This window comes from Astatotilapia calliptera, chromosome 5 (genome assembly GCF_964374335.1).
Source record: "Astatotilapia calliptera chromosome 5, fAstCal68.1, whole genome shotgun sequence".
Taxonomy (NCBI): Eukaryota; Metazoa; Chordata; class Actinopteri; order Cichliformes; family Cichlidae; genus Astatotilapia; species Astatotilapia calliptera.
The window spans coordinates 22,607,700-22,634,458 of NC_137426.1; the positions used below are offsets into that span (position 1 = coordinate 22,607,700).

A 26,759-nucleotide genomic window follows, 5' to 3' on the forward strand; every position below is an offset into this window, starting at 1 on the left:
GAACAAATCTGATGATCTTAACTTACTGCAGTTCATCTCATCACTAGCGTCCTCGCAGTCCACTTTCTGGTTGCACTTGCTGGAGTTGGAGATGCAGCTTCCGTCTTTGCATTGGAACTGATCGGCTGAGCACAGCGTGGCTGGCGAGAGGAGAGGCGGCGGTTAGTGAGAGCAATATTTTAAGAAATGCGAATGCAAAAATGTTTGATTAATTGGAAAAGCAGACTCACTGTTACAGAAGAGCTCATCTGAGCTGTCTCCACAGTCATCCTGCCCGTTGCACCAGGAGCTGTGACCCACACAGCGGCCATTCACACAGCGTCTGTAGCCCTTCTTGCAGACGCGGTTGGCTGAAAACCAGACAGGATGGATTCTAACTACAAAATCCAACAAGAAAAAAACACGGCTGATAGTGTTTCGACGCGCAAAAAAAGGTTCCACTCACCGCAGTATGACTGCTTCTCATCAGACTTGTCCTTGCAGTGAGCCATGCCATCACAAGTCAGGGTGTAGTTAACGCAGTCTCCATTTCCACACTCAAACTCATCAATGCTGTTACATGTCGTGTTGAGGGCTGACAGGCAAAAAGAGAGAAATAGGGACTTAGGAAGAGTCGCCTAACCCAAGACAATCAGAGCAGGCACAGAGCCGATATCTGTCTTTGCTTGTTACTTTATCACATCAAGTTCTGCCCGAGAAGAATGTCTGCTCATCATCACCAGCATCACCACGCAACAGTACCATCTGGGACACATCTACAGTAATGCTGCTCAGTCTCAGCTCATTCGGCAGTGCGCGGCCTCAAACACTCAGCCAAGAGTTTTTAATATCCATCTTCAGCAAAAACAATAACAAGTTCTACCAAAGACAGTCCCCGACCAGCCCCCTTCTCTTCAGTTATCAAGATTAGATGAAGACAGCCTAAATCCACGGAAGAAGTGTGATGAGTCCTCCAAGAAGATGGGAGCAACCTGTTTGCCAGGTACCTTGAAAATCAGTGTACAAATTTATCTCGAGGATGTTGTGTTTTAAAGGCACACTGATCTGATTTAGTGTTTCTGTTTACTTATGGAGCTATAAAAAAAAATGTGTCCGAATTTTGAAATCGTCCTCGCTTTGTTTCCTGTGTATAAACATTTCCTCCATATAAGCGTGTCCTATTCTTGAATTACCTATGCAAGTGTTGTCTTCGAATAGCTTCCTGTCGCCCCGACAGCTGCAGTTGACCCTTCCCTCAGAGGTCAGCAAACACAGGTCCTGACATCCCCCGTTGTTAACACGACACATGGAGAATTCACCTGTGCAAACAGGAGGACAGTTAGCACACAAACCTGAGAATTTCTGATCTCGCATCCAATCTCCTGACACACAGGCGAACACACATCACGAGCAGACAGAAACACCTGGGTGAACCCGGCAATGGCTCTGCCTCAGCTGAATGCACAATGTGACTCTATCTAAATAGGATTTGCGGCTGTTACAGCGGGCTCTCGGCTTGCATCGGTGCTGCGGGTATTGGTGCAAAACTGTTTACTGAATAAGGGAACTCGAGGGAAAAGATACGGTAGAGTGGAAAAATGCTTGACTTGATTGAAATAAAAAGATACGAACAATGATAAATGCAGAGAGGAATAAAAAATAAATAAATAGTAGAAAAATTCAGGATTCCTTCACTTATCATAAATGTGAAAAAGATGTTGAATGTTTTACCGGCTCAACTCAACCAATGTTTGGTTTGCAGGCTTTATGTAAGATCGATTTGCTTCACACATTTACATGAAACAGTCCAGCAGTCGTAGTCTTACGACAGAGGACTGTGATGAAAATCAATTTTACATTGAATTTCCTCATTTGGTGCAAAGACTTACAGCTGTTAGTGTCATTGGCCACCGCGACAATACCCATCGGCTGTTGAGGAATATCAGCACGCAGGACCTTCATATCTGCCCCGGTGTATTTCTCAGCCCGGAGCACAGCCCTCCTCACCCAGTCGGTCCAAAAGATGTAGTCTCCATACACCGCCAGGCCAAATGGATGGACCGGTTCATTCTTCAGCACGACCTGCAGGGGGAAGCAAAACCACAGTCATGAGAACCCCAGTCTTTTTCTATCAAACCAGTGAAAGAGTAAAAAGCTGACGGTTGCTATTTAAACAGTCACATTGCTCAGCCATGCAGCATTAGAAATATTTTTAGTGTTTTTGTCACTCACGTAGCGCCTACTGCCATCATACTCGCAGCGTTCAATCTTGTCCAGTGTGGCGTCGGAAAAATAAAGCTTTTCAGCACGGTGGTCTATGGCCAGGCCGTTGGGGGTTCGGATGTCCGTGCCAATGATCACAAGGACGTTGGAGCCAGTCAGAGTGGCGCGCATGATACTGGGAGACTGCTCGTTCCAGTTGGTCCAAAACATCAGGCTGTGGAAAAACAACATAATAATCAGTGATACAAACAGGTGTAATGAACTGGCGTGAGCAGAATGGCCTGCAAATCGGCGATGTGAACAACTGAATCAGTTCTTACCTCTGACACTCGTCGAGAACGAAGGCCCTCGGGTGGTCGTCTCCTGACATGGTGACCACTGTATGCCGGTCAACGGCACCCCAGCGGCTCTGGTCCACAGTGTGGCGGGTAATAGTCGAGGTAGTGTAGCTCGTCCAGTACAACATATCCCAGGCTCTATGGTATGCCAACCCCTCCACCGAGCCCACATCTGAAAAAGCATGAAGGAGTCGAGAGAAGAGCACACAGACAGTAAGAGAAGGCAACGACCAGAGGTGGGGGACGGAGTAGATAGAAGAGGAAAAAGGGAGAAGAAAAAGAAGCACGTCAGCTACGGGGTTGTGTTAAAAGGCCAAGTGTAGACCGTTTGGCAGCAGCTCAGAGCTGGCAGACTGCTGTGTGGCAACCCGGAGTCAGGGCTCTGGGCATGACAGCTTAGTATTAATGACTAAGAACACTGTGTGATTCAAGGCTTTTATCCAGCAAATAGTGGAGGATAAAGGTCACAATAACGGTTACCAGCTAGCATATTACTTTCCACTGGACTGCCTCATCAAGAGATGAGAAGCAAGAGGTCATTTTTTTCTGCTTTCCCAGCCTTAAAATTAATAAGAAGTTGGGAGCTTCACGGCTGAAAGGAGGCCAGAGGACAGCCAAAAGTCAGCAGAGATGGAGGAACACAAAGTTCTGCAACATCAGATGGAGAACAGCTGCACCGGTATTGAGAAAACACGCGACGCAGACACAAACAAATACTGTAACTTGTGCTTCATGGAGTCAGAGACCGCTCCAAATAATAAGTAATAGTCCCCTACTTGTTACTGCAGCTGCTGCAATGGAACAGTGCAGGTCTAATGATTAAAGCAGCCTTTTTTTAGGACTGGATATGATCTCATCCCATCAGATGTCAGGCCAAAGCAACGGTGAGGTTTACCACCAGGTGGGACAGTTCACACTACACCTCAATATCTCCAGTGCGACACCGCAGACGTGAATCATCGCGCGTCCAGCGCACGCTATGGGACTCTGAGAGAAGCAAAGCGACTGAAAATCAAGCGGAGCATCGCAACACGCAAGGCAACTGTCCCCCGCTTCTCGCACTCATAAATCAACACCCTAACCTAACAATCGATAGAGAGCGCCGTGAAATCTATTCACCCCCATTTCCTCTTTCTTTAGCGGTGTTAATGAATTTTAAATCACAAACTGCCACCACTGTCTGCTCAAATCACATTACTGTTGATCTAGGGCTACCAAAGATTCTCTACATTTTCACGCGCTGCTTGTGCCAATACAGGCAAGCTGAATATACAGGTCTTGAGCTCTGCTGACAGTGATTTTATGGCCGTTTATCTACAGTAGGTATGATAGCAGTGTAGTGTTTGCCATCAGGCCGGGAGTCAATAATTACCCCGATTCTGAAGGCAAACACTATCTCACTGTGTCGCTCTTTGTTTATTTTTTGTATCAGCGCAGGTTTTTGTGCAGGCTGTGCTGCAAATGCACGTCGAGACAATGCAGAGGCCTTTCCACAAAATGGGAAGAAACTAAATAGAGCATGGGAAAAAAAATATGTTGGGCCTCAATAGGCCCTCCCACAGAGAGTTGGACAGCCCATCCACGTCCTGCTCTATCATAATCAGTCCAGAGTTCACCTACCGCTTACTTGGTTTCATCCTGTCTTCCTGTCAAACTATCAACTATCCTTTCCACTGTTGCGGTTTTCTCTGGAAGTTCCTTTCCTGGATATATGAGGAATACTGATTGTGGAAGGCGAATGCCATGTGGAGTAGCTGCCTGCTCTGAACTCACACAATCTACAGCATTCACCTCTCAACACCCGCTTGCCCTTAACAGGAGTTCAACCAGAAGAATGGCAAGCAGCTCAGAAATCAGGTGTGTCTTGACTTCAGTGGAGGGGCCTGATCTCACTTTGTTCCCCTCTACAATACCAAGCCAATAAGAGGTGGAACAGATCGAGAGGAAGCAGCTTTAACTGTACACTTTTATACAGTCAGCACAGTCATATGTGTTTATGTATTTAACATGATTCAGTCTGAGGCGATTCATGTTAAACTTTGAACTGTAAATCTGTGCGTTGTCATTTCTGAGAACACTGCTACTGGAATGTCCTTAATCATTCCTACATTTATGATCAGAAGTTTTATGACCAGATTGAACAAACTGACCCAACAAAACTGAAGACACAATGCTGCTGCTGAACTCTACAAGCTCAGAGGATCTGTTGGGTAACAGTAGCAGTGACCCTGGACTGGACAATGTGGAACAGGTTCTAGTCCCAATACTAGATTCACTAATTCTGGTGCTGGGAGTTAGCGGACACACCATAGTGATAGTAATCTTATGTAAGCGATGGAGGAGAGGGGTGGGACGTATTGGACAGTCTCCCCAAAACTCTGTGATGGGTATGGGGACAGACATCCTGCTTCTGGCCCTGAGCGTTTCAGACCTGCTTTTGCTCTCCATGCTTCCCTTCCACACAGCTGCTATAGCCATGCAGCACTGGCCATTTGGTGACTTCATGTGTCGTCTGCTGGGCTTCCTGGGATCAGCCTGCTCTTCAACCAGTATCTTTACTCTGGCCACACTGGCTGTGTGTCGCTATCTGACTGTGGTGAAGCCTGCCAGAGCATATTCCCTTCTCACTACTCGCCGAGTCTCTGTAGCTGCCATACTGGTCTGGGTCCCAGCCTGCTGCCTTGCTGTTCCACAGCTAGTCTTTCGCTCTGTAGGAACCCCACAAAAAGCCCTTGACGGGCTTGCATGCTTTGCTTTCCAGACCCACCGTGACCAGCTGATCTATGGACTGTCTCATTTCTTTGTGGCCTTCTTTCTACCACTAGTTACCATAGCAGTGGCATATGGCAGCATCTACATGTTCCTATGGAGGAGTCGGCATGCTGGAAGAGCCCCCCAGGTGGAGCGTTACCAAAGCAAAGTGACCCAAACGTCAGCTATGCTGGTGCTGGCTTTCACCCTGTGCTGGCTGCCGTCCTACGGCATGACGCTGGCCTTACTGGCGGCTAAAGGCACAGGAGCCACTGGAGCCTCACCACGTTATGGCCCCTTTGCTGTGTTTGCACGCTTTATGGCAACCTCCTCTACAGTGATGAACCCTATTCTCTATGTGCTGATGTCTGAAAAGTTCAGGCAGGACCTACTGAGGCTGTTCAAGAGGGACGGACAAAGAGACAGCAGGGATGTGGCTATGGCTGCTGCCTGACAGTATTACTACGAGTAGCTAACTTGACATAACGTGACTATTTTAATTGCGCACAGCGAGGAACTGCTGGCAACTGGGATCGACAAAAAAACACAAGCTAAAAAAACGTGATCAAAGACTACAGATAAACTGGACGTCAGCGTTGCCTTCATGAACAAAGTCAACTCAAGAGCTCTCACAGCAACAGTCGGCATCATTGCTTTGAACAACAGTTGCTCTTGAATTGAGCGGGAACTTTGCTCTGGGATTTGTTGCTTTACATGCACAGCGGGAATATCACGCATTCCTTGTAAAAGAGATTAAAGTAAAACATTAACGGTGCACCCGTGTTCTGTTGTGCTGAGATAAGGTGAATGAAAGTCTATCTGTCTCTCAGCCTGATTGTATTGCTTCTCACTCTGTTCTAAAAAAATGCTTTTCCTTTGTTTTTACTTTGGCTACATCTACAGAATAAATATGAGTATTTTAGGGAAAAGCCAGCAGATTTCTTCTCCAGGAAGATTTCTTATCAGGGAGTCTTATGACTGGACAAATGACAGGAGCCATAAACCTTGGGTGGGGTAGGGTGGGAGGTTTAGGCCAGATCACCATGTCATGTTAGTTACTTGGACGGAGCACAAAGCATTAAGAAAACTAACTTAAGAATCAGGAAAACTCACTCTCTACTACAGTCTTGCGGTCAGACCCGTCATCACTGATCTGCTGGATGTTGCCAAAATGAATATCACTGAAGAAGATACGGTTAGCTCCTTTGCCTCCTCCTCCTCTGTAATCAAAAGTGAGTGCGATGACGTTCTTCATGTGCTCGGGGTCCTCGAATGGTTTTACGGGGGCATTCAGGTTGTTTTCGTCGGACAGGTGAACGCTCTTCAGTATGGTGCGCTCCGAGTAGAGAAGGTAGCCATCGTAGTCGCGGCACGTGCGGCCGTCTTCAGCCAGCATGCCATGGGCGCAGGCACACGTACGCTGTCCTTTGCCACGGTAAAGGCAAAGCTGCTGACATCCGCCATTGTTTTCCTTGCACACATTTGTTCCTGTAAAGAGAACAAAATGCAATTAAATATACATTTGAATGATAATATATTTTCACCTGACTCTTATTATACTTTTACTCATTTTATAGAATATATGTAGCGGCATGTGAAGGCAGACAATGCGGTGCAGCCAAGCAATGATGTCGTCGAGAACAGACTTTCCAGCATTTCCTGTGTTTGTTATCTTAGCTTTGCTGTCTGCAGATAGCTCTCAAAAGTATGTCACAAAAAAATGTAGTATATCAAACAGTTTCTGACATGTTAACTCCAAGTAAGCAGTGCGCTATTTTACTCCAGGTCTTTGTTCCAACAAGCTTCTCAGCTATCACGAGAAACCCGTGCACAGCGCACTCATACATGCCCAGGGATGCCTGGCCAATCCGTCAGTGAAATTTGCCCCTTTAGTGATGCTGGGGATTTTTGTGTGGTGGTAACACTGTGCTTACTGTGACTGATCAATGCTTTAGTGTAAACCTTATGGATTTGTAAGTATTTATGTATTTGCACTGTTGCAAAAACTACTTTTGCACATTAATCTAGAAGTTTTGAAATTTTAAGAAACAAAAACACGATTTTGTCCACTTTTCTGTTCAGATTTAATGTCGATGTATTCATTATTGCACATTTTTAATTTAGGAAATTAAAACTTAATAGGGAAAATTTACTCTCCACTGCTGTATATTAAATAATAATAACGCATATGTGTTCTAAGGTGATAAGCTCAGGGTTCACACATGCTTCATCTATAACTTTGTTTTTCCACTTCAGGGCTTAGATGACGTCAGCTCAGCATGAATTTCCAAGCACTGCGTCCTGTTTGCAAGGACAGCCAGTCATAAGAAAATCTGGGTTTTAGAAAGAAGCAGCTTAAGGACACAGGAGCTAAAATAAGTTTCAAAGATATGATCAACTGAGGTGCTCCATAAAAACCTTTAAAGAGTAAATAAGGAGTGTTTTAAAAGGCGATTCATGCAAAGCTATTCCAGGGAGTGCCAGAATAAAAATGGGGAGCTGGAAATGAGCGTAACAGGTCACCTTTAAAGCACACTTTGCTTACCTTTCTGCCTGGCCCTGTTGAAAACCTTGATGTCTTTGAGCTGGACCCCAATACCAGTCCTCAGTGACACAGAGTCTGTGGCATTGTCCTTGCTGCCTCTCTTTATGGATCCATTAGCATGCGTCCTGGTTGACACCAGACAGATTATCGGCATTAAACACAAGCTGACATTTGCTGATATAAATATATATATTTATAAATAAACATTAGGACCATTCGCAAAAAGAGGGATAAGACTGAGTAGGAATGGTGTATCTGACCTGTCACTCCAATAGATGTAGCTCTCAAACACAGACACAGAGAACATGTCCATGTTGTTGTTGCCCAACACCACTTCCCTGTTTTCTCCAGTCTCCAGGTTGATGCGCTCAATCTTATCAGTCCTGGCATCGCACCAGTACAGCATACCATCCTGCATTCCCACATTAAGTAATGTTAGGCCCACTCTCTGTGCTGCAAGTCAGCGATATAAATGTACAAAATGATCTGTTGCGGTGTACCTCATAGTCGATGGAGATGCCATTGGGCCAGCTGATACTGACGTTGACGAGGATGGCTCGCTCAGATCCATCCAGGCGAGAGCGTTCGATGCGGGGATACTGGCCCCACTCTGTCCAGAACAGGTAGCTGCTCGCGCCAAAGCACGCAAAGACAGAAAACCAAATACCGCAGAAATCAACACTGAGATAAATCACAGAAGGAGAAGCTAAAGTAGGAACCTGGCACAGTCCTTCGTTCTCACCCTTTCTCAGGATGGACAGTGATGGCACGAGGTTTGTCCAAGCCCTGCGAGATCACCACATAGCGGAAGGAACCATTCAGCCTGGCCACCTCAATCACATCGAAGCCTTGATCTGTCCAATAGATGTTTCCTGTGGAGGATGAAGGAGAAACAATTTCCTAATTTTTAAACCGCATTGACCTGGAAATAATACTTTTTTCTCTCTGTTTTTGCATCTACTTTCTGTTTTCTCACTTAGTGCAACAGGTCCACACTGTTGCTTTTAACAGTGACAGGCGGTATGTGCAAGCATGATAAATGTGCAGAGAGGAAAAGCAAAACGCTCTTTATCAGTATGTCTAACTGTCATTATCTAAATTTAGTACGCATGAGCCGGGACGCAGTTTCTCTCACCAGCAATCCAGTCCACAGCGATGCCCTCTACCCTGCCGATGCCATTAGTGACCACGTCCTCTCTCCAGGTTTGGTCTCTCTTGGCCCGGCTGATGGTGCTCAGGCCCATGTCTACCCAGTAGATCGTGTCATTGTCTGTGGGAACAAGTAAAACACAGAGTTGGACTAAAAAAGGAAGCTAGTAGCTTTAACAAATATTTTATGGAGCAGTGAATTCAGCTACACGAAATATGCAGAACTAGAGAATTTCTTTCTTTTTTTTTTTTTTTTCTCCGCCTGTTCTTTAGCCATCAGAATTGTTGTCTGAAGACCAACAAGGATACCCAATGGATTTACTTTGCCAAATGGATCATTGTGGCATTGCCGTATTGGTCCATTTGGTCGATCTTTGTTTTTATTATTTATTATATTTTATTTTCAGATGTTACAGACGGGACAGACATGAGTGAGAGATAGGAAAGGGAGAAAGAAAGAGGAAGGAAAGGAAAAACAGAAGGGGAGAGGGACAGTGAGAAAGGGGGGGAGAAAAAAAATAAAAATCTCCTGGATCACCTGTTGAGAGAAGAATAGAAAACAAGCAAAAAAAAGACAAAAAAAAAAAGAAACAAAGCAACATACTAAACACAACACCATCGCATTAATCTAGCTAAGTGTAAACAGCAGTAAATACTAATTATTCAATGTTGTTGTGCAGCACGCAGGACAGATGTGCTTCGAAGTAGCAGCCAAGAAAGGTGTAATTTGGGTCTACGAGCAGTGTACACCTGTGTGCATACCTGTGTGGATCAGCGTGCTTGTATTCCAAAGGTTTCTCCATGTAACGATCTGCTAGGGAGTGTGGGGGGGCCACAGCCCCGTCCTCCAGGGTGTGAAGCAGGTATGGAGGAGATCAAAACTCCAGACATCCAGAGGCCCCCAGAACACAAGAAACCATGGAAGACCAACAGAGGGGCAGCCGCGCCACTGTTCCAGTAAGAGCTGAGGAGAGTCCCAGATGAGGGCTCACTCAGCAGCCGCGGAGCAGAAGCCAGGGGGAGTTGCAGTGACGCGCCCGTGAGCTCCGCCGGCCGCCAGCTGTGCCTGAGTGACCGAGCCCCAGGCCGAGAGGCCGGGGGCACCCCACCCCCAAAGGGGCCCGAGCGAGCCCCAGGCTCCAGGCCCCGATAAGCGGCCGCCAAGGAGTGAGCCGGTGTGTACCTGGACGCCCACCCCCAGACACAAAGAACCACCAACGCACCGACACCTGAGGGAGTCCGCCACCGGCAGGGGAAGTGGTGGTAGGTGGAGATAGGCCTCCAAACCTTGGAGGGCCTGAGGTGTCCCCAGAGAGGTGGTGTCTGATACCCAATCTGACATATAGACACAGACATACAGGCACCCACAGATACAAACATCCATTCCCACCCTCATCCTCTCATATGCACTCACTCCACACTCAACCAACGTGGAGACAGACATAAAGAGACGCTGTACACACGATCACACTCCCCAAGCGTACTCTACAAACCGGGTCTAGGTACCCTTGCCCCTGGAGGGGGGAACTGCACCCAGACCCAGGTGGTGTTACCCTTTTCCCTGCGGTGGGGAGAGGCAGACCACCCCGACTCCGTAGCAGCAGGGAGGCCCCACACTCCAGACCGCAGTCGGACGGCCAACTCCACCTAGCCCTCCCGCTCCAGCAGGCCGCAGAGAATGGGGGTGGGAGAAGACTCCAAACCTCCCTCCACCCGCTCATTGTAGTGTTGATGCATGTGTGTTGTAAGGTGCAATTAAAACCCAGGAGGGCATGGAGCTACCTGCCAAGGAGCAGCAGGTAAGCGCATAGTCCCTCCTGATAGCCCTCAATGTCTAAGTGTATTTAAAATTGAGAGGTGGGCAACGACGCCAGGGGTGGGGTGTACACCCTGATGGTAATTTGGACTCCGTGATTGTGCCCACCCCCAAGATCCTATATGTATGTGTAATGAGAGTGTGAATAATGTGAATGTCTAAGTTGTGGGATAAAATTGAGGCAGAGGCAGCCAGAAGGGGACAGAGGGGGGGGTAGCCTCCTCTGCACCCTGGTGACATACCCCTACTCCAAGGCCCTGCATGTGTGGGTGGTTGTGGTGGAGCGGGAAGAGAGAGGCAGCTGGAGATGGGGAGGGAAGGAAGGGAGGGGCAGGTAACCCCTCCCTGGGGCCAGCTCCCCCGCTGACCCCAGTAGGCACTCCCACACTCCGCGACCCGCCAGGGAAAGGGGGCCCAGGCCCATCCAGGCCCAGTGCAGCAGCGCCTCCCGGCTCCACAGAGCCCGGGACAGTCCACCCAACCCCACCACAGAGAAAACTGCACCCACCCCACCATCCACTCATCTTCCAGACTACATAAGACAGTAAACGCCCAGGCTGAGATCTTCCTCCACCTCTCCTGTATCTCGCCCTCCTGCAGAGGGAGCTCCTGAAGAGAGGAAAGCTCCTGCTAGATGTGACCATCTCCCCCACCAGTTGAAGAGCCCCCCAGGCGGTTCGACGCCCTGCTCCAGGGCCAGGCCCCCATGCACCCACCCGCCCACAACCCCGGCAACACACCAACCAGGATCCAAGCCCCCGAGGCCCGGCCCGGGCCCCAGCCCAGAGACGGAGCGCCCCCAGAACCTCACGCGCATCCGGGACCCACCCAGGGCCAGCCAGGCTACCAGGTCAGTAACCCACGTCCGTCAGCACAGACCCTCCCCTAGCCCCGCTGCACGCAGCCGCGAGGAAACAGTCACCTGAGAGCCAACAGAGCCCCCAACCGGACATGACCGCTACCCCGGGTTGAGCCCCCCAAGGAAGATGCCTCCGGGGAACCCCCCGACGCCCTAAGCCTGTCCCTACCCCCACACCAATCACAACAGTGAAGGTGGGACCAAATTATGACCCCCCACCCCCACTAGGTGATGGAGCTGATAAAAGGAGTCCAGAGCAATTGATCTGATGTGGTGGCAGAGGCTGTATCAAGACTAATGTAATCTAATAGATAATTTCTATATTGGTTAGAATTAAGATTATTTTTATTTTTCCAGTTCATGAGGACTGTTTTCTTGGCTATGCATAGGGCAGTGAAAACCATATGGGCGATATTCTTTTCTGAAGTGACATTATCTAAGCTGCCCAACAAACACACTAAGGGGGAGGTTGGAATGTTACATTTCAGACACTTTGATAAGTCTTCACATATCTCGCGCCAAAACTTTTGCACTGGTGGACAGAACCAAAGAGCGTGGATGTAATTGTCTGGTGTATTGCCTTGACAGTGTGAGCAGTTGTTGGAAGATGTAAAGCCCATCTTGAACATCCGATGACCTGTATAGTGCACTCTATGTAGTATTTTGTATTGTATTAATTGCAGACTGGGATTTTTAATTAATTTAAAGGTTTTTAAGCAAATCTGAGACCAGAAGTTTAGGTCCGAACTAGAGAACTAGAGAATTTCTTACCTGCATGAAAATCTATGCCCACTGCTAGGGAGGTGCCCGACACTGGTACAAGGGCATCAGACTTATCTGATGGGTCCAAGGGAATACCCCTTATGCCCTCGTGCACAGAGTACAGCAAGAAAGAGCCGACACCTACAGCAAACAAATAAAATATTCATTTTTGAGCGTGGCATCACTTCACATTCATCACTTCATATATCCAGGATTGTCTAAAATCAGGCATATGGCATGGGTATGGGAGCATCGTACCCTCACAAGACTGCTGCCCTCTGCGCAGGCTGTATCCTGCAGTGCACATGCAGGATCTGGTGGTTGGGGAGGTGGGGAGACACAGCTGGGAACAGTCTCCGTTGTTATTACTGCAAAGATTGGTGCCTGGAAATACAAAAGCAAAGAGCAAATAAAACAAATCAAAGACTAGTAACAGAGGCATAAACAGATGTGCTTTAGATACACACATAAGCTCTGGGCTACATGCAGTCTGCACAGCAGATCTTAAATGAAACAAGGACATATCTTCTTCCTATTTTTTTTGCAGAGCAATTTCACAAAGCAAAAAAAGACTGAAAAAACCCCCAGAAAAATTGGCTTGCAGCACCAAACTCTGCACCTTTCTGCACAGTTTCATCATAAATTTTCATGTGCATCATGGGAGAAGTGCTGTTCCTCAGGACTTTCCAGTTTCCACCGTCCTTCTTGTCACAGGTTCCTATCTGGTCAGTTCCTTGGTCCGCCCACCACAACTTGTCTCCTACAGGACACAGCGCACATGAGGATGATCAGCGTTCTCCATTAAAACCTGATCTCACACTACAAGAACCGTGTTAACCGGAGCAATTTTCAATGCAACACAGCCAGATAAGAGTAGTATCACGCAAGATGAATAATGCAGTTTTAATGCACTCTGGGTACCTACCCATGATGGCCAGAGCAGTAGCCTTGGTCAGCTTGCCCTTGGCCCCTTCAAGCACCTCAAGTCCAGAGCCGTCCAGTTTACAGCGGTTGATGGTGCTGTTTCCCGAGCTGATCCAATAAAGCCGCTCAGCTTTAAAGTCAATGGAGAGGCCTGAAAAAAAAAAAAAGGAAAAGAAAAAAGACAGCTCTGAGTTGTAATCATCTGCCCTGTCACTAGGGGGTGCTGTCGCTTATACAGTCACAGAAAAGAGCCGCTAACTCACCAACAGGGCCTTTCTGGTTGGTGAAGAGGACGCTGCGGTTGGTGCCATCTGTGTTGGCCATGCTGATGTTGTCCCCATCTGTCCAGTACAGCTTCCTGATGGAGGTGCGCAGAGAATCCACAAAGATATGATGCGCAACAGGAAGAGAGAGAGAGAGAAATTTTACTACATCACTATTAAACTTGAACCAACCGTGGTAGTACGCCACTGAAAACCATAAAGCCTATAGGTACTCAAAGCATGAACAACAGTGATGTTATCGATAAGAAATGAGAGCATCAGGTCTGTGAGCAACACCGAACTGCACGCGAGCTTATTTGGACTTTTCTAAAACGCAATCTGCCGTTTTCATTTCAAAGCCAAAATCGCATCAACAGACTGTAATGACGATGAGTGAGGCAGAAATAAAGCTGGCAAAAACCTGACAAATAAGAAACTATATTTCAGTGCGTTTAGTTCAGCAGTTAATTAATGTCCCGATCAACCGCTGACAGCTTTAATCTCCCACACCAGATGCACTCACATAAATGACTGCTTCTCAAACTGTCATGAGGAAATGCACATATGCAGAGTATAGAGGGTAACATGTATATACGTGTGTGTGCCACTTTGTTTGGACTGCACATTTTCTATGCTCATTCACTTTCTGTTAAATCCAGCCAGAGCCACCACGCCCTTCCTTTGTTTGTTAACTACCCTTAAATAAAGCATCTGAAGCATATAAACCCCTATATTGTCATGTTTGTGTACACACACACACACACAAACACGCACACACATTTCCCTCCCAACTCTTTGCCCCGCCTCAACTTTCTTTGACCCCACCCACCTTTGGTGGGGTCAGCGTGTTTGTGTGCCAGAAAAAGGGGAGAGCTCACAGATCTCACATCTGCTTCTCATTTTCTCTCACGCCAACAATGCTCAGATCGGAAACATTCCTCCTCTTAAGGAGGCTAAAGCCTTTCACAGAGAGGAAGGAGTACAGTGGAAATAATGCACACAGAGGCAGAGACTTGTCTTAAGAAAATATCTTTTCTTCACTGACCTCAAACACACAAAAGCCCGCATATTCCGGCAGATCAAAACTGAGTATATGAATACAGATGGACTTTTTTATTCTCTGATGGACTGAGAAAAGACTGAGTTCATGGAGCTGGTAAAAAAAGAAAAACTTATGCAAGGCATGACAGGAACGGACAGGATGTAAGATAAACACAGTGAAGAAAGTGATGAGAAACAGAAAAAGAAACACAAAACAACAGAGACACTTGCTGTAAATTATTTATACTCTGAGCACAGAAACTTTTGAAACAGAAATAGAAAAAAAAGACAGAGAGAGGCGGCATGAGGGGAGAAGGATTGGAACCACTTCCTGAGTGACAAAACACTCCGAGGTCAGGAACTGAATTACTGTGAGCGCACACAGAGGGGAACCTGCCAGACAGACTTTGTATGATTGTTTGTGTGTGTCTTTGTGCAGACTTCTGCTTGTATCTGTTGCAAGTTATAGGTGAAGCCAGGAGGGTGTCTGTGAGCAATTTCTGAAAGCTTCAGCGTGGCGACACATGACAGCTTTATAGTATGAGTGTGTGTGTGCATTTGTGTGCGAGACCAACCCCAGTACTGGATGGAGCACTAGACAGTGGGGTTTGTCTAAGCCCTGGATGACAGCATTTTTGAAGGAGCCGTCCAGTCTGGCAACATTAATCTGCTTCTTGTTGGCATCATAACTGGTCCAGAACAGGTTCCTGGACACCCAGTCGACAGCCAGACCATGAGTATTGGGCAAATCTGATGAAAGATGAAGAACACGAACAAACTCTTATTAATCAGCCTTTTTTTTAAAAAACAGATGTTTTCTATGGACACGTGTCCATAGGTTAGAAAATGCAGTACTGCATTTGTTGGCTAACAGGACAACTGATGACACATTTTATCACCTGAATCTTTTATTGTTTCCAGCTAACTTGTTTTTTTTTTTAAAGACAGAGTTAGCTGGCATAGATCATCCACCAAAACGTGCCCACTCAGGTTATTATTTCAGGCAAAAGATCGCCATTCCCCAAGCTAATGAGTTTTGTTGTGTAGAGCCCTTGTACATAACAGCATCTGCATACTAGGAATCTAGAAGTGAGAGAAGCATTAATTTTTAACTACTGGACAAAAATCTTGGTGCAGTCTGATAAAATTACCCTGCTATATTTGTTTCTTAAAGTAAGGCTCTAAATAATGAGCCTTTTAATTATGTTCTGTAATGTGTCGTGTTGCCTCCATCATACCAGCAGAAACCACAGTTTCAACTCCAGTGCCATTGATGAACGCCCTCTTGATGGTCTGAGTACGGACATCTGACCAGTAGATACGCTGCTCCAGAGCATCATAGTCCACCACAGTCACGTTGTCGATATCCGGCACAGTGAAGGAGATGATATAGTTGTAATACGGGTTGTCGATGTCTACTCCTCTGATCTCGATCTGCCGAGCGTACAGCAAGAACTGGCGAGACTCTGCGGGAGACACAAGATGTTGACGTGGACCCTTGGTATTCAATGTGAGTAATCGGGAGTTAAATGTAGCTTCAAGTCAAATGCACGAGTACACACTAATGCATGAGTCAGAGCTGCGGATAGATGGTTACAGCATGGATCAGTACATCCACGCATTATTCCTACCACTTGAACAAACAGTTGATCCAATTGCATCTTTTGACTAATGATTGTGTCTGGCTGGCTAACTCAATAGCACAGCCAGAGTAGAGCGAGCGAATTCAATCAGTGAAGATACATTGCAATTGCACTGGTCTCAACAGTCAAGTATCATTTAACTGTGTGCGGCTTAAATGATAGACAGCAAAGGAGGGAAAGAGAGCCGGAGAGGGCAGAGTAATGACAGCGCCGGGCTGTATTGGCCATCCCAGAGCCGGTGGTGGAAGCTGGGGGATGTGTCTGATGCTTGCATCAGACAGAATGGGGCTCTCCATTCCATTACCGCCGAAGATAATAGAAAGTGCTGCCTTGAATATTAAACTCACACACTGAATAAACAGGCCAGCTTTCACTATTTTACAGACGGACACCTCAATACGCTCCAAAGCTGTCACAGCAAAAAGACCTCAAAGCAACAAAAAAAAAAAAAAAAGTCTGTTTAATCCTCTCTCTTTTTCTCCAAGAGAAAAATAAAAGAAATTATAAATAAACAATTCTGCAAGGACAGGGATTAGACAGTAACATTCAAGCTGAAACAAGAAAAGAACAGGACTGCGTGGAGGCTAAGAAAGACTCAACGAGTCTATTTTCCACAGTGGTTGCATTTGTGTTCGTGAGCTCAGCCTTACCGTAACACGTGCGTTTGTCAGGGCCCAGCTTCATGAGGTGAGGACAAGCACAGGAGAACGTCTGATTGAAGTTGATGAGGCACAGGTGAGAGCAGGGCTCTTTGCCGTCTTTAGCTGCACACGGATTAGGAGCTACGGAGACATGAGCACAGAAAAGGTTTTATTTTAAAAGTATGAAGGTCAATAAAATGTTTTAATGTGTGCTTAAAATCGAATGTAATTATACTTCCTAATGGTCAAGAAAATTCAGCATAGTGTAAAACTTCTTTTCCCCGTGAATTCTGCAAGCCACTTTGCAGCCCCCCTCCCAAAATCAGCTCCCCCCTTGCATGGTGTTCCTGTCTAATTACTGTTCTGACAGTTTTATCGATGCCTTCGTGTCTCGTCACATGCCTTAGGCTTTCATTATAAGCAGATGGAGGTCAGAGAGGTCTCAGAACGGCCAACTATAAATGACTGCAGATGGAAATACTGACTGTAGTGGTCTTGACTTACACAAACTTTCTTGTGGGGTGATTCAGTTTATGACTGTCAGTAACTCAAAATGTACAATTAACAACTTTGAAGGCAGAAACTTGTAGATAATTTCAGATTGTAATCTTTCCATATACTGATTGAATGGTGGTGCATACATGAGTGTGTGTCTGTTTCCTACCCTGTGGTTGTCTGGATGGATGGTACACTTGAAGGTCAAAGGGTTGCGTATTGGTTCTCTGCACCACTGTGACGTTGCTCCCGGTCCACTTGTTTGCCTTGGCCAGCGTGTTGGTCCTCCAGTCTGTCCAGTAAACTTCTCCACCGTACATGGTGACAGCAAACGGATGCGACAGATACTCGTGGCCCCTCAGAACCTCAATTAGTCCAGAACCATCATACTTGGCTGAATAGATGGCATCAGACCTGCATAAAGCACAAGTTTTAGCTATGTTTCGGAGTATTACTGAACATTTATGTGCAAATATTTTCATGTTTTTCCCTCTGTACAACCTGGCATCAATCCACAGGATGCGACGCTCTAAATAATCCACAGTGAGTCCATTTGGCCAGCCTCCATTGCCCGTTTCCTTATGGATAGTCTTCCTGCCTTCTCCACTCATGGATGCAGCTTCAATCCTTGGCAAACTGGCATCCCAGTCTGTCCAGAAGAGAATCCTAAAGAACCATAACACGAAATGAAACAGTCAGCAAGGTTTATAACTGAAAAAGCTCCGTAGTTACAGCCAAAACAATTAGAGCCATTGTAACGTGATGTTAACGTGTTCTCCTTGATATGAGGAGGAGGCGGAATAAACAGCTGTTACCCATCCCGGGGGTCAAGAGCAATAGCTCGGGGGTGCTCCACCTCCCCCGCCAGTAGCGTGGTCCTCATGGTTCCATCCAACTTGGCTACCTCTATCTGATCCAGGTTGCTTTCCACCCAGTAAATGTTTCCCGCTATCCAGTCGACTGCCAGACCCTCTGGTGTCGCCAGCCCGTACTGGATTACCACATCAAAGCTGGTTAAAGCTACAAGAAGAGAAAAAAATCAGGGCATATGTTCAAACATCATATTTCATCTCACTACTCAATAAAATAAACACTCCTCTGGGGTGCTTACATTTTTTAAATTCACACAGTATCTCAACATGTAGCATTAAAGGCTGCAGAGGCTGGGATTTGCTGACGACTACATTTCTAATCTTAACTGCTAATCCAGTTTTAGTTTGACAAATTATGTAAATGCAATGGAGCTATTTGGATAAGAAGTTAACTCTGCGATTTTCTTTAATCAAATGGTAAATACAGTAGTATTGTTCAGCATGGGTGGTGATGCTACAATTGCAGAAAAGGTCTCAAATGTGTGGTGTCTTCCAGGAGCAAAGAGACACATTTTCCAGCCCCTTTCTAACCCTTTCATTTTCCGTTGGGCTCCTAATCAGGGTCTAATTACACGAGTCATTATCCTCTCTGCCACAATGAAAGCATACACATACTGCTGCATGTAGCCTATGGACTGTGTAAGTAAACATGACACACAACAAGCAAATAAACATACAGTAAGATGCACAATATAAGTGGAGACTTGTGCACATAATTTCCTCATTATTGCTGCTGCAGCCATGATGACGCCTTGCTTGCCTGATGCAGCAGGTCTTGATTGACCGGTCTGACCTTATGTGATGAAGTATCTGATGTTCTGTTACCCAGAAGCCACAGCTCCAGCAGCATAGCTGTACACACTCTACAGTCTATTCTGCTTTTAAGCACAGAAAAGGGGCCCTGCATTCCAATGTGTTCCTTTCAGCTCAATAAAATCCTAGAAAACCTAATCATTGCACTGCAATTGGAAGGCCAATTTCCAGATGTTTTCAGCTGCAAATAGAATTGTTTTTCACTGATGAAGATCGTGCATTCTGGCATGAAACTTAGCGGACCCTCGATTGTCAAAACAAACCAAAGAGGTGGTGCTTTTAGGTCTTTTAGGCATAAAACCCTGTTACAGTACAAGGCTTCACCTCCATTCTCAGACAGCTTCCCACGATAGATCTTATCCTCCACGACGTCAGTCCAATAGAGGGCACTCTGGTTGAGATGGAAGTCCAGGGCTATGGTGTTTCTGAGCCCAGGAACTAACACGCTGAACTCTCCCTTATTCAAATCAATGCGGCGGATCTCATGGCGGTTGGAGAAAATGATAAAGGGTTTGAAAGGATCTGTGGAAAGAGGAAAAAAACAATATCCTAAAATATGGAGCTAACCAGATCATAAAGGGTTAAAACTTTTGCTTGGTCACCGTTGATTGATACTCAAAACGCTCCAAAATGGCTCTGCTGTGCAGCATGGAAAACCCTGCAGCCCTGTTCCTCTGCCGTGTGTGGCTTGACCAGCAAAGGAGGGGGTATGAAAGTGGCTCTAATCCCTGGTAATTAAAACTCAGTGTAAATAAGACAGGAGTTATCTGTACCTAACAGGCAGCCATACGGGCAGCAGGATGAATGACAGGGTGCTGGTGGCTAGTCTCTAAGACCTGGCAGTGAGAGGCAGCATCATAAATCTGTGTCCTCGTTGCTGCAGGGAGATAGCTACATTCTTTATGTGGATTACAAAATTCAAAGTTGATATAAAGTGATTAAGTATTTTCTGTCTTTCCCAAATTGCACTTTTAATGACTTTAATAATTTTTTTTAAAAACACATCAGCTCTTTAGTTTTTTCTTTGACATTTAATAATCACTTTTTCATAAACTAAAACTGGTAGTCAGAAAACACTAGCTAGGTTTTCTTCATGAATCTTTTTACATGTCATATACTCTCATTAAAACAATGTAATATGTTCCCCTTTCCTGTCTCCAGTGTACTGTCTATTGTCCAAAAAGAATACCATATTCTGGCGATATGCATCCTCTCCAACCACAGTTTCCTGCTTGGCTTGCCTCTCATTTCCTTCATCCCGAAACCAAACCACCCTTCGACTCTGCTGTTTTGGCAGTGATGAGGTATAGTAAGGGTCACTTCTTCTCCCCCTCCTGTGTAACTCAATTCTATACACACACACACACACACGCACGCGCACACACACACACACACACACACACACACACACACACACACACACCCCTGCTCACTTCCCTAAATCTGCCTTTTGTTTCCATGATCCCTTACCCGTGCTCTTGCAATTCTCCTTGTCAGGCTCCAGTTCCCAGCCGTCGTAGCACGAACATATGACACTGAACTTGTTCTGCTCGCAGCGTTGACTGCACTTCAGGTGTTTAGCGCAGAAGCTCTGGATCTGACAAGTCTTGTTGTCAGCCCCCAACTCCATGCCCAGAGGACAGGAACAAATGACCCCCTCTCCGGGAGCCACTGTGCAGTTATGGCTGCACTCGCCGTTGTCCAGCGAACACAAGTCTGTAGATAAAAGGAACAGATGTACTTAACCGTTGATTTATTTTAGCGATCATTTTAAATGCAGGCCTTCACTTGCTGCGTTGCGTTCCCTGCAATGAGACATAGCCTGGGTGGTGTTGTTCCTTACCACAGAGTTTCTCATCAGAACCATCTGGGCAGTCGTCAGCTCCGTCGCAAAGTTTCTCCGCGGGCAGGCAGATGGTGGAGTCGTTGGCACACACATGGTGAGAGAGCTTACACACCAGTGCCTCACAGTTGTCCTCATCTGAGTTGTCCTCACAATCGCTGTCGCCATCACAAACCCAGGCTTTGCTGATGCAGCGTGCTACAGACAGAAGGCAGGGTTATTTCACGAGCAACGTCCGTCAGAACGTTGCATAAAATGTCATTAGAAGCAGAATGAAATTAGTCGGTGCATTTTAAGAAGTGTGGATTCCTCACCGGAGTCCCTGCAGCCAAACTTGACAGCTGGATCACACATGTGCGTGACACCCTCACAGTTCTTCTCATCGCTCATGTCCATGCAGTCAGTGTCCCCATCACAGCGCCAGCGCAAGGGGATGCACAGGCCATCCATCCGACACTGAAACTCATCTGTATGACAACCTCCAGGCGGGCGAGTGGCTGAAAAAACACAAAACAAACCAAAAAACAAGACATCAAAAAGACATCACTCGAAAGTGACGCCGTTTTGCGACATCTCTCGCATTAGGACACGCAGCCTTGAGCAAAAACAATGTGCGACTTCAAAAGATTGAGAACTAAAACTAATGAGGTGCCCGTTAGAAATTAGCACGCAGAAGGACAGATTTGACAGAAAAGCTTTAAGCGTGAATTCAGAAGGTCACTGTTTTCTACACATCAGCAGGCAGTTCGTTACAGCAGCAAAATATATTTGATTTATTTCGCTGCTTTTAAGAGAAGTTACTTATAAGTATAAGTAGGTATATCTGAATTATTGGGTGTCAAAGGTTGTACCTAACAGACAGAGTGACTTACGGACACGAAACCCATTGAATCAACTAAACAAAAGAAAGAGATTAAATAAAGAAATTAATGCAGAACCATCCGTGACACTAACAGCTACCTGTGCTTCATAAACACCAGCTTGAACATGAGCTTGAATGTTTAACATAAATTTGACTTCTGTAAACTCATTCAGTCTTGTTTGTTTCAACTAAGAAACACTGCAAAATATCCAACCTATACTATCAGCCAGGGATAGCAGGGATAGTTCAGTAGGTAGAGTGGTGGCCCAATGATCGGAAGGTCGGGGGTTCGACTCCACTGAACGGCTACCCTGAGGTACCCCTACGTCCCTACACACTGCTCCCCGGGCGCTGCACTGGTGGCTGCCCACTGCTTCACTGGGTGAATGGGTTAAATGCAGAGGAACTATTTCCCTATGGGGACTAACACGCACACTTTACACTTTACTTTAGCCAGTAGCCTTCGTAGGGGCTCTGTAGCGTAGTGGCTAACAAGCGAAACCTCCACGGTTTGGTCCCAGGAGGAGACTCAAATTCCTTTGGAAGGGCCATGCAGCGTAAAAACTCTGGCAAATCAAACATGTGGAGCTACCCGCTGTGACGACGCCTTGTCAATAAGGGAGCAGCCGAAAGTAGCTTCTATGGTAAGCCAGTGGCCCGTAACTTTTAGTGCACAATGTCTTTTTCCCCTTTCCTCACATTTATTGCCAGTACTCCTTCTTAGCCATTCTTCAACTAAAGCTTTTATTATTAAATATGAATACTAATTATATAGTATATAAATGCAAATTCTTTGTCAGGGGAAATCAATTATCATACATTTTTATGGGTACAACAGAGGTTGGTAATAGAATGCAGTCTGTTCCATCAGCTGCAGGTCCTTTTATTGTATTATTTTATTTCTGTATAGTACAATTGTCACGTTCGATAGCTACTTTTTAAATCATGTTTGTTTTTTGTTCCTTCCAAATGCAATACACCATAAAACTTCGCTAAGTACTGTGTCAGATTTCCCTGCCTGATATTTAAACGACTTCAAGTGTCTGAATAACATCACATAACATCCTTGGGAGTGCTGCGTGAACAGAAACATGAAGTTCAGAAAAGAGATGAAACAAACCTCTTCAAGTTGAAGTCAAGGCAAAACTTGTTCGCACAAGTGTAGCAAGGCTTTATCTAAACAGAAAACTTGACTCTTAACACACTGATTTTTTTAAAGGATATTTTAACACACTGCTTTTTCTAGTTAAAGGTGCATTCGATTGGAAAGCAATATTCTGCAGCAGTGGAAAAGTTTCAAGAGACAATATGGAGGTTAGATACAGACCCTGATTGGTGCAGTTTGCATGGGTCTCGTCACTGTAGTCTCCGCAGTCATTGTCTCCGTCACAGGTCCAGTAATCTGGGATGCAGCGGCCGCTGTTACACTTGAACTGAGCGCTGGAGCAGGAGTGACTACAACCTGCCTCGTCACTGTTGTCCCCGCAGTCGTTATCTGGAAAACAAATGCAGTGAAGCAACGCTAACTTACTCACTTTGTGAGGCATGCAGTGCAGATGATAGATAGACAGGTGGATAGATAGATAGATATCATCTTTTCTCAATTACGACAGAGAAAATTAAAAAAAAACTTAACACAAATTAAATTGAACATCAAAGATGAGAGTCAAAGTAATCACAGAAACTGCATAGATCAGACCATGCACCATGAGAGAATGTACCCAGCGCTGATACATTGAGCTTGGAAGCAGAGCATTCTGAGCACTTTTGAGACAACCTAATACATAATGTTCAGTATTTGTTAAACAATTTGACTATGAAGTCATCTGGAAAATAGCATTTATTCTTTAGTTAAGGTTTCCAGTAATTCCTCAAAAAGTACACTTTGATTATTTAATGTATTTGTTTTAATGAATAGTTTACTTGGTGTCAAATTTGTGCACAATGGACTAATCAATGCTAGCAGTTTTGGTCTCAGCTTGTGGCCATGTTTAATGAGCAGAAAAGCAGCCCTAACTGTTTCTAATCCTGCCTGGTCAGTCCTAAAGCGAGGCTAGCATCAAGGCTTTTGTGGTGCATGTTGATCTATGCACTAACCGGTCAGGTTTGGACAATTCAACTCATCAGAGCCGTCCTCACAATCCTTTTCTGAAAGACAGAACCAATGGAAGACAGCAGATTGGGCTAACAGCACAACACGTGACAACAAAACCAATTGCACACACACACACACACATGCACACACAGACACGCACATGCAAACGCAAAAGATGATGAAAAGAAGAGCGTATGCAAAAATGAGGCTGGTGGCCAAACATGCACAGATAACTGGGACAAAGACAAACAACGAGTTGCTACTGTACGTCGACATAAAAGACACGCAGACGAGATAATAAAGAAGAGAAACTGACCATTATCACAGCGCCAGTTAATGTTGATGCAGCGCCCATTGTTGCAGGTAAACTGAGTGAGGGGGAAACAGGTGGGGTAGGCTGTGGACAGAGGAAGACTTTTAGATATAAAGCGCTAGCTCACGTGGCGCTCATATGGCAAAACAATTTGTACAACGAGCTGTCGGGTGGAAATTAAGTTGACTAACCGCAGGAAGCAGGCTCATCTGATCGATCACCACAGTCGTCGTCCAGGTCACATGTCCAGGAGATGGGGATGCAGCGCCCGCTAGCACACGAGTACTGATTGGGCGGGCAGGTTCGGGCTAAAACACAAAATAGCAGAGTTCACGTCATAAATAGAAAAAAACCTCCGAAACGACCCAAAATAAATGAGTCTTTGTCTACCTGAACAGGTGGTGTTGGACTCATCCTCGTCATTCCCGCAGTCATTATCCCCGTCACACAGCCAGCGCAGAGGGATGCAGCGGTTGTTCTTGCACTTAAATCTGTCTGCGGAGCAAGTGTGCTGGTCTGGAGAGGGGGAAAAAAAGGGCGCACTGAAGGGCGAGGGAGAAACAGGAATACAAGAAGCCGTGTGTGGAGATGGGGAACGGAAAGGTGAGAGAGTTCGGAGATGTGAGGTGAAAACGAATACAAGAGAGGGTAGATATTCCAGCTGGTTTGGACGGGGTGTTGTTTTGTCTGGAAGGGAAACCTGTCTGCACTTTTGACCACAGGCAGAAAGACAGACGGAGAGACAGACAGAGAGCATTTCCCGAGCCGCAGAAATCGTGTACCCGCATATACACGGGCATTCACACACACAAACTCTCGCCCACTCAATTCAAAATCTCTCATTTCATTCTGGCTCCACTACAAATTCAGGACACCATCTGACTCAGTAGCAAAAGGAGGGGCAGCTGTTTTGTTTGCGTGTACGGGCAGTAACTCACAACACAGTTCAAGAGCCTCATCGCTGTTGTCCAGACAGTCGTTGTCTCCGTCGCACTTCCAGCGCTCTTGGATACAACGGTTGTTCTTACAGGCAAACTCTCCAGGCTGGCACTGAGGAGGAGGTACATAAGAGGGGTTTGCTGTAGAAGAGAAGAAGGAGGTTAAAGACAATGTGGGGGTAAAAACAAAACATAAAAACAAAGGTCCTGAGGGACATAAAAGTAGCAGGAGTTTGCAACGAATTCTGAAAATATTCCACAGAAGGGAAAAATGTAATTGTGAAAAAGCACAATTACATGAACATTCATGAAATCCATCAGTCAAAACCCACCCATAGCAGGCTGAGGCTGAGCTGACTGGTGCTTGCATAACAATCAAGAAAACCAGAAGGGAACCACTTGTACAAAGACTGTAATCTCTGGTTTTTTTGCAAAACAACAAGAACACCTTGAAGACAACGCTTCACAAAGGCAGCGTTTTTTGCACAGTTTGCACTGGATTGCATTACAGTATGTAGATGTTGCTTGCTCTTGTAGCCTGCTCTTGTGTGTCTGCATTTGTTCAAACATTTTAGGACTAACAGTTTTAGAAAACATACAGTCAGACTGCTTGACTCATCTTGTCTGACATACAAGAAGCTTAACCTTGTGGGTAATGGAGCAAAACTGGTGCCATTAGAAACACCCTGCAGACGCACACAAGCACGTACAATGAGTTCATGCACAAACCTCTGCAGCTGGTGTTGTCAGTTTTGTCTAGTACTTGGTCTTCTGCACAGGCACACTGCCTCCCTCCTGGTATGGCCAGACAGAGACTGTTGCAGCCTCCATTGTTTACGCGACATGCATTAGAACCTGTAGATGAATGGGCACTTATGAGATGCTGTCTCTGTGGACAATAATACTTTTTAAGTTAGCATGCTTGGATGGATGTTATGTATAACGCTTTTCCCAGTACCTTGCTGCTGCTGAGCATCGTACATTCGAATTTCAAAGATGGGAGGTCGCTCGTTGCGCAGTAGAGTGGCAGTGCCTGTGGTGGTGTCCAACTTGTAAATGCTACCACTGCGGTACTCGTTCCAGAACAAAAAGTGTTTATAGTGGCACAGACCAAAGGCGTGGTTCAGCTCCTGACCTTCATACACCGTCTGGTGATGTGAGAAGAGAGGCAAGACTGTAAAGCATGTTTTTATAATGAACCGCTACTGCATATATATGGTCAGTTAGGTAACAGATGGGGTTGTTGGTCAGTTTCAGCTGGTTTGGTGTTAATGAAATTAATAACAGTTACAGTAGAGGAAAAGAAGGTTTGCTGTGTCTCCCAGGACAGTCTCAAGAACATGGAGGAGATTCCAAGAGACAGGCAGTTACTCTAGGAGAGCTGGATAGGGCCGTAGAAGGCCTTTAACCCATCAGCTGGACCGGTGTCAATAGGATGAGCACTGCCAGAACTACGATATGACCTCCAGCAGGCCACTGGTCTAAATGTTAGCATGTCTAACCATCACAGACAATGAGAGACAGACTCATAGTGGGCCGTATGGAGCCTGATTAGCATTTGCCCTATAATTCCAGAATTGGCAGGTCCACAACT

The 26,759-nt window shown here is 45.9% G+C and overlaps 2 protein-coding genes across 2 annotated transcripts in view; one reads left to right on the plus strand and one right to left on the minus strand.

Moving 5' to 3' along the window:
- LOC113022588 (low-density lipoprotein receptor-related protein 1) overlaps positions 1–26,759 on the minus strand; it is a 99,615-nt gene that overhangs the window by 16,989 nt on the left and 55,867 nt on the right. Inside the window, exons 14-48 of the mRNA XM_026168130.2 lie at positions 26,124–26,313; positions 25,895–26,020; positions 25,166–25,306; positions 24,618–24,743; positions 24,419–24,535; positions 24,231–24,311; positions 23,147–23,314; positions 21,272–21,454; positions 20,958–21,155; positions 20,585–20,830; positions 19,439–19,636; positions 18,245–18,449; positions 17,931–18,095; positions 17,599–17,843; positions 16,944–17,075; positions 15,889–16,116; positions 15,226–15,400; positions 13,610–13,704; positions 13,348–13,497; positions 13,042–13,182; positions 12,681–12,806; positions 12,432–12,563; positions 8,972–9,106; positions 8,579–8,708; positions 8,337–8,463; positions 8,097–8,248; positions 7,837–7,961; positions 6,405–6,779; positions 2,523–2,712; positions 2,212–2,416; positions 1,869–2,061; positions 1,173–1,298; positions 446–574; positions 231–350; positions 27–140 (exon numbers count right to left, since the gene is read on the minus strand). Coding sequence (XP_026023915.2) covers positions 27–140; positions 231–350; positions 446–574; positions 1,173–1,298; positions 1,869–2,061; positions 2,212–2,416; positions 2,523–2,712; positions 6,405–6,779; positions 7,837–7,961; positions 8,097–8,248; positions 8,337–8,463; positions 8,579–8,708; positions 8,972–9,106; positions 12,432–12,563; positions 12,681–12,806; positions 13,042–13,182; positions 13,348–13,497; positions 13,610–13,704; positions 15,226–15,400; positions 15,889–16,116; positions 16,944–17,075; positions 17,599–17,843; positions 17,931–18,095; positions 18,245–18,449; positions 19,439–19,636; positions 20,585–20,830; positions 20,958–21,155; positions 21,272–21,454; positions 23,147–23,314; positions 24,231–24,311; positions 24,419–24,535; positions 24,618–24,743; positions 25,166–25,306; positions 25,895–26,020; positions 26,124–26,313 — 5,689 coding nt within the window. The remainder of the gene's footprint in view (positions 1–26; positions 141–230; positions 351–445; positions 575–1,172; positions 1,299–1,868; positions 2,062–2,211; positions 2,417–2,522; positions 2,713–6,404; positions 6,780–7,836; positions 7,962–8,096; positions 8,249–8,336; positions 8,464–8,578; positions 8,709–8,971; positions 9,107–12,431; positions 12,564–12,680; positions 12,807–13,041; positions 13,183–13,347; positions 13,498–13,609; positions 13,705–15,225; positions 15,401–15,888; positions 16,117–16,943; positions 17,076–17,598; positions 17,844–17,930; positions 18,096–18,244; positions 18,450–19,438; positions 19,637–20,584; positions 20,831–20,957; positions 21,156–21,271; positions 21,455–23,146; positions 23,315–24,230; positions 24,312–24,418; positions 24,536–24,617; positions 24,744–25,165; positions 25,307–25,894; positions 26,021–26,123; positions 26,314–26,759) is intronic.
- On the plus strand, positions 4,178–6,066 carry LOC113022590 (somatostatin receptor type 5-like). Its single transcript, XM_026168136.2, has one exon. It carries the CDS (start codon positions 4,711–4,713, stop codon positions 5,743–5,745), a length of 1,035 nt encoding a protein of 344 aa, XP_026023921.2. The 5' UTR covers positions 4,178–4,710; the 3' UTR covers positions 5,746–6,066.

What these genes read in the sequence shown, in the direction of transcription:
- LOC113022590 (XM_026168136.2), top strand. Translation starts at nt 4,711, where the DNA reads ATGCTGCTGCTGAACTCTACAAGCTCAGAGGATCTGTTGGGTAACAGT.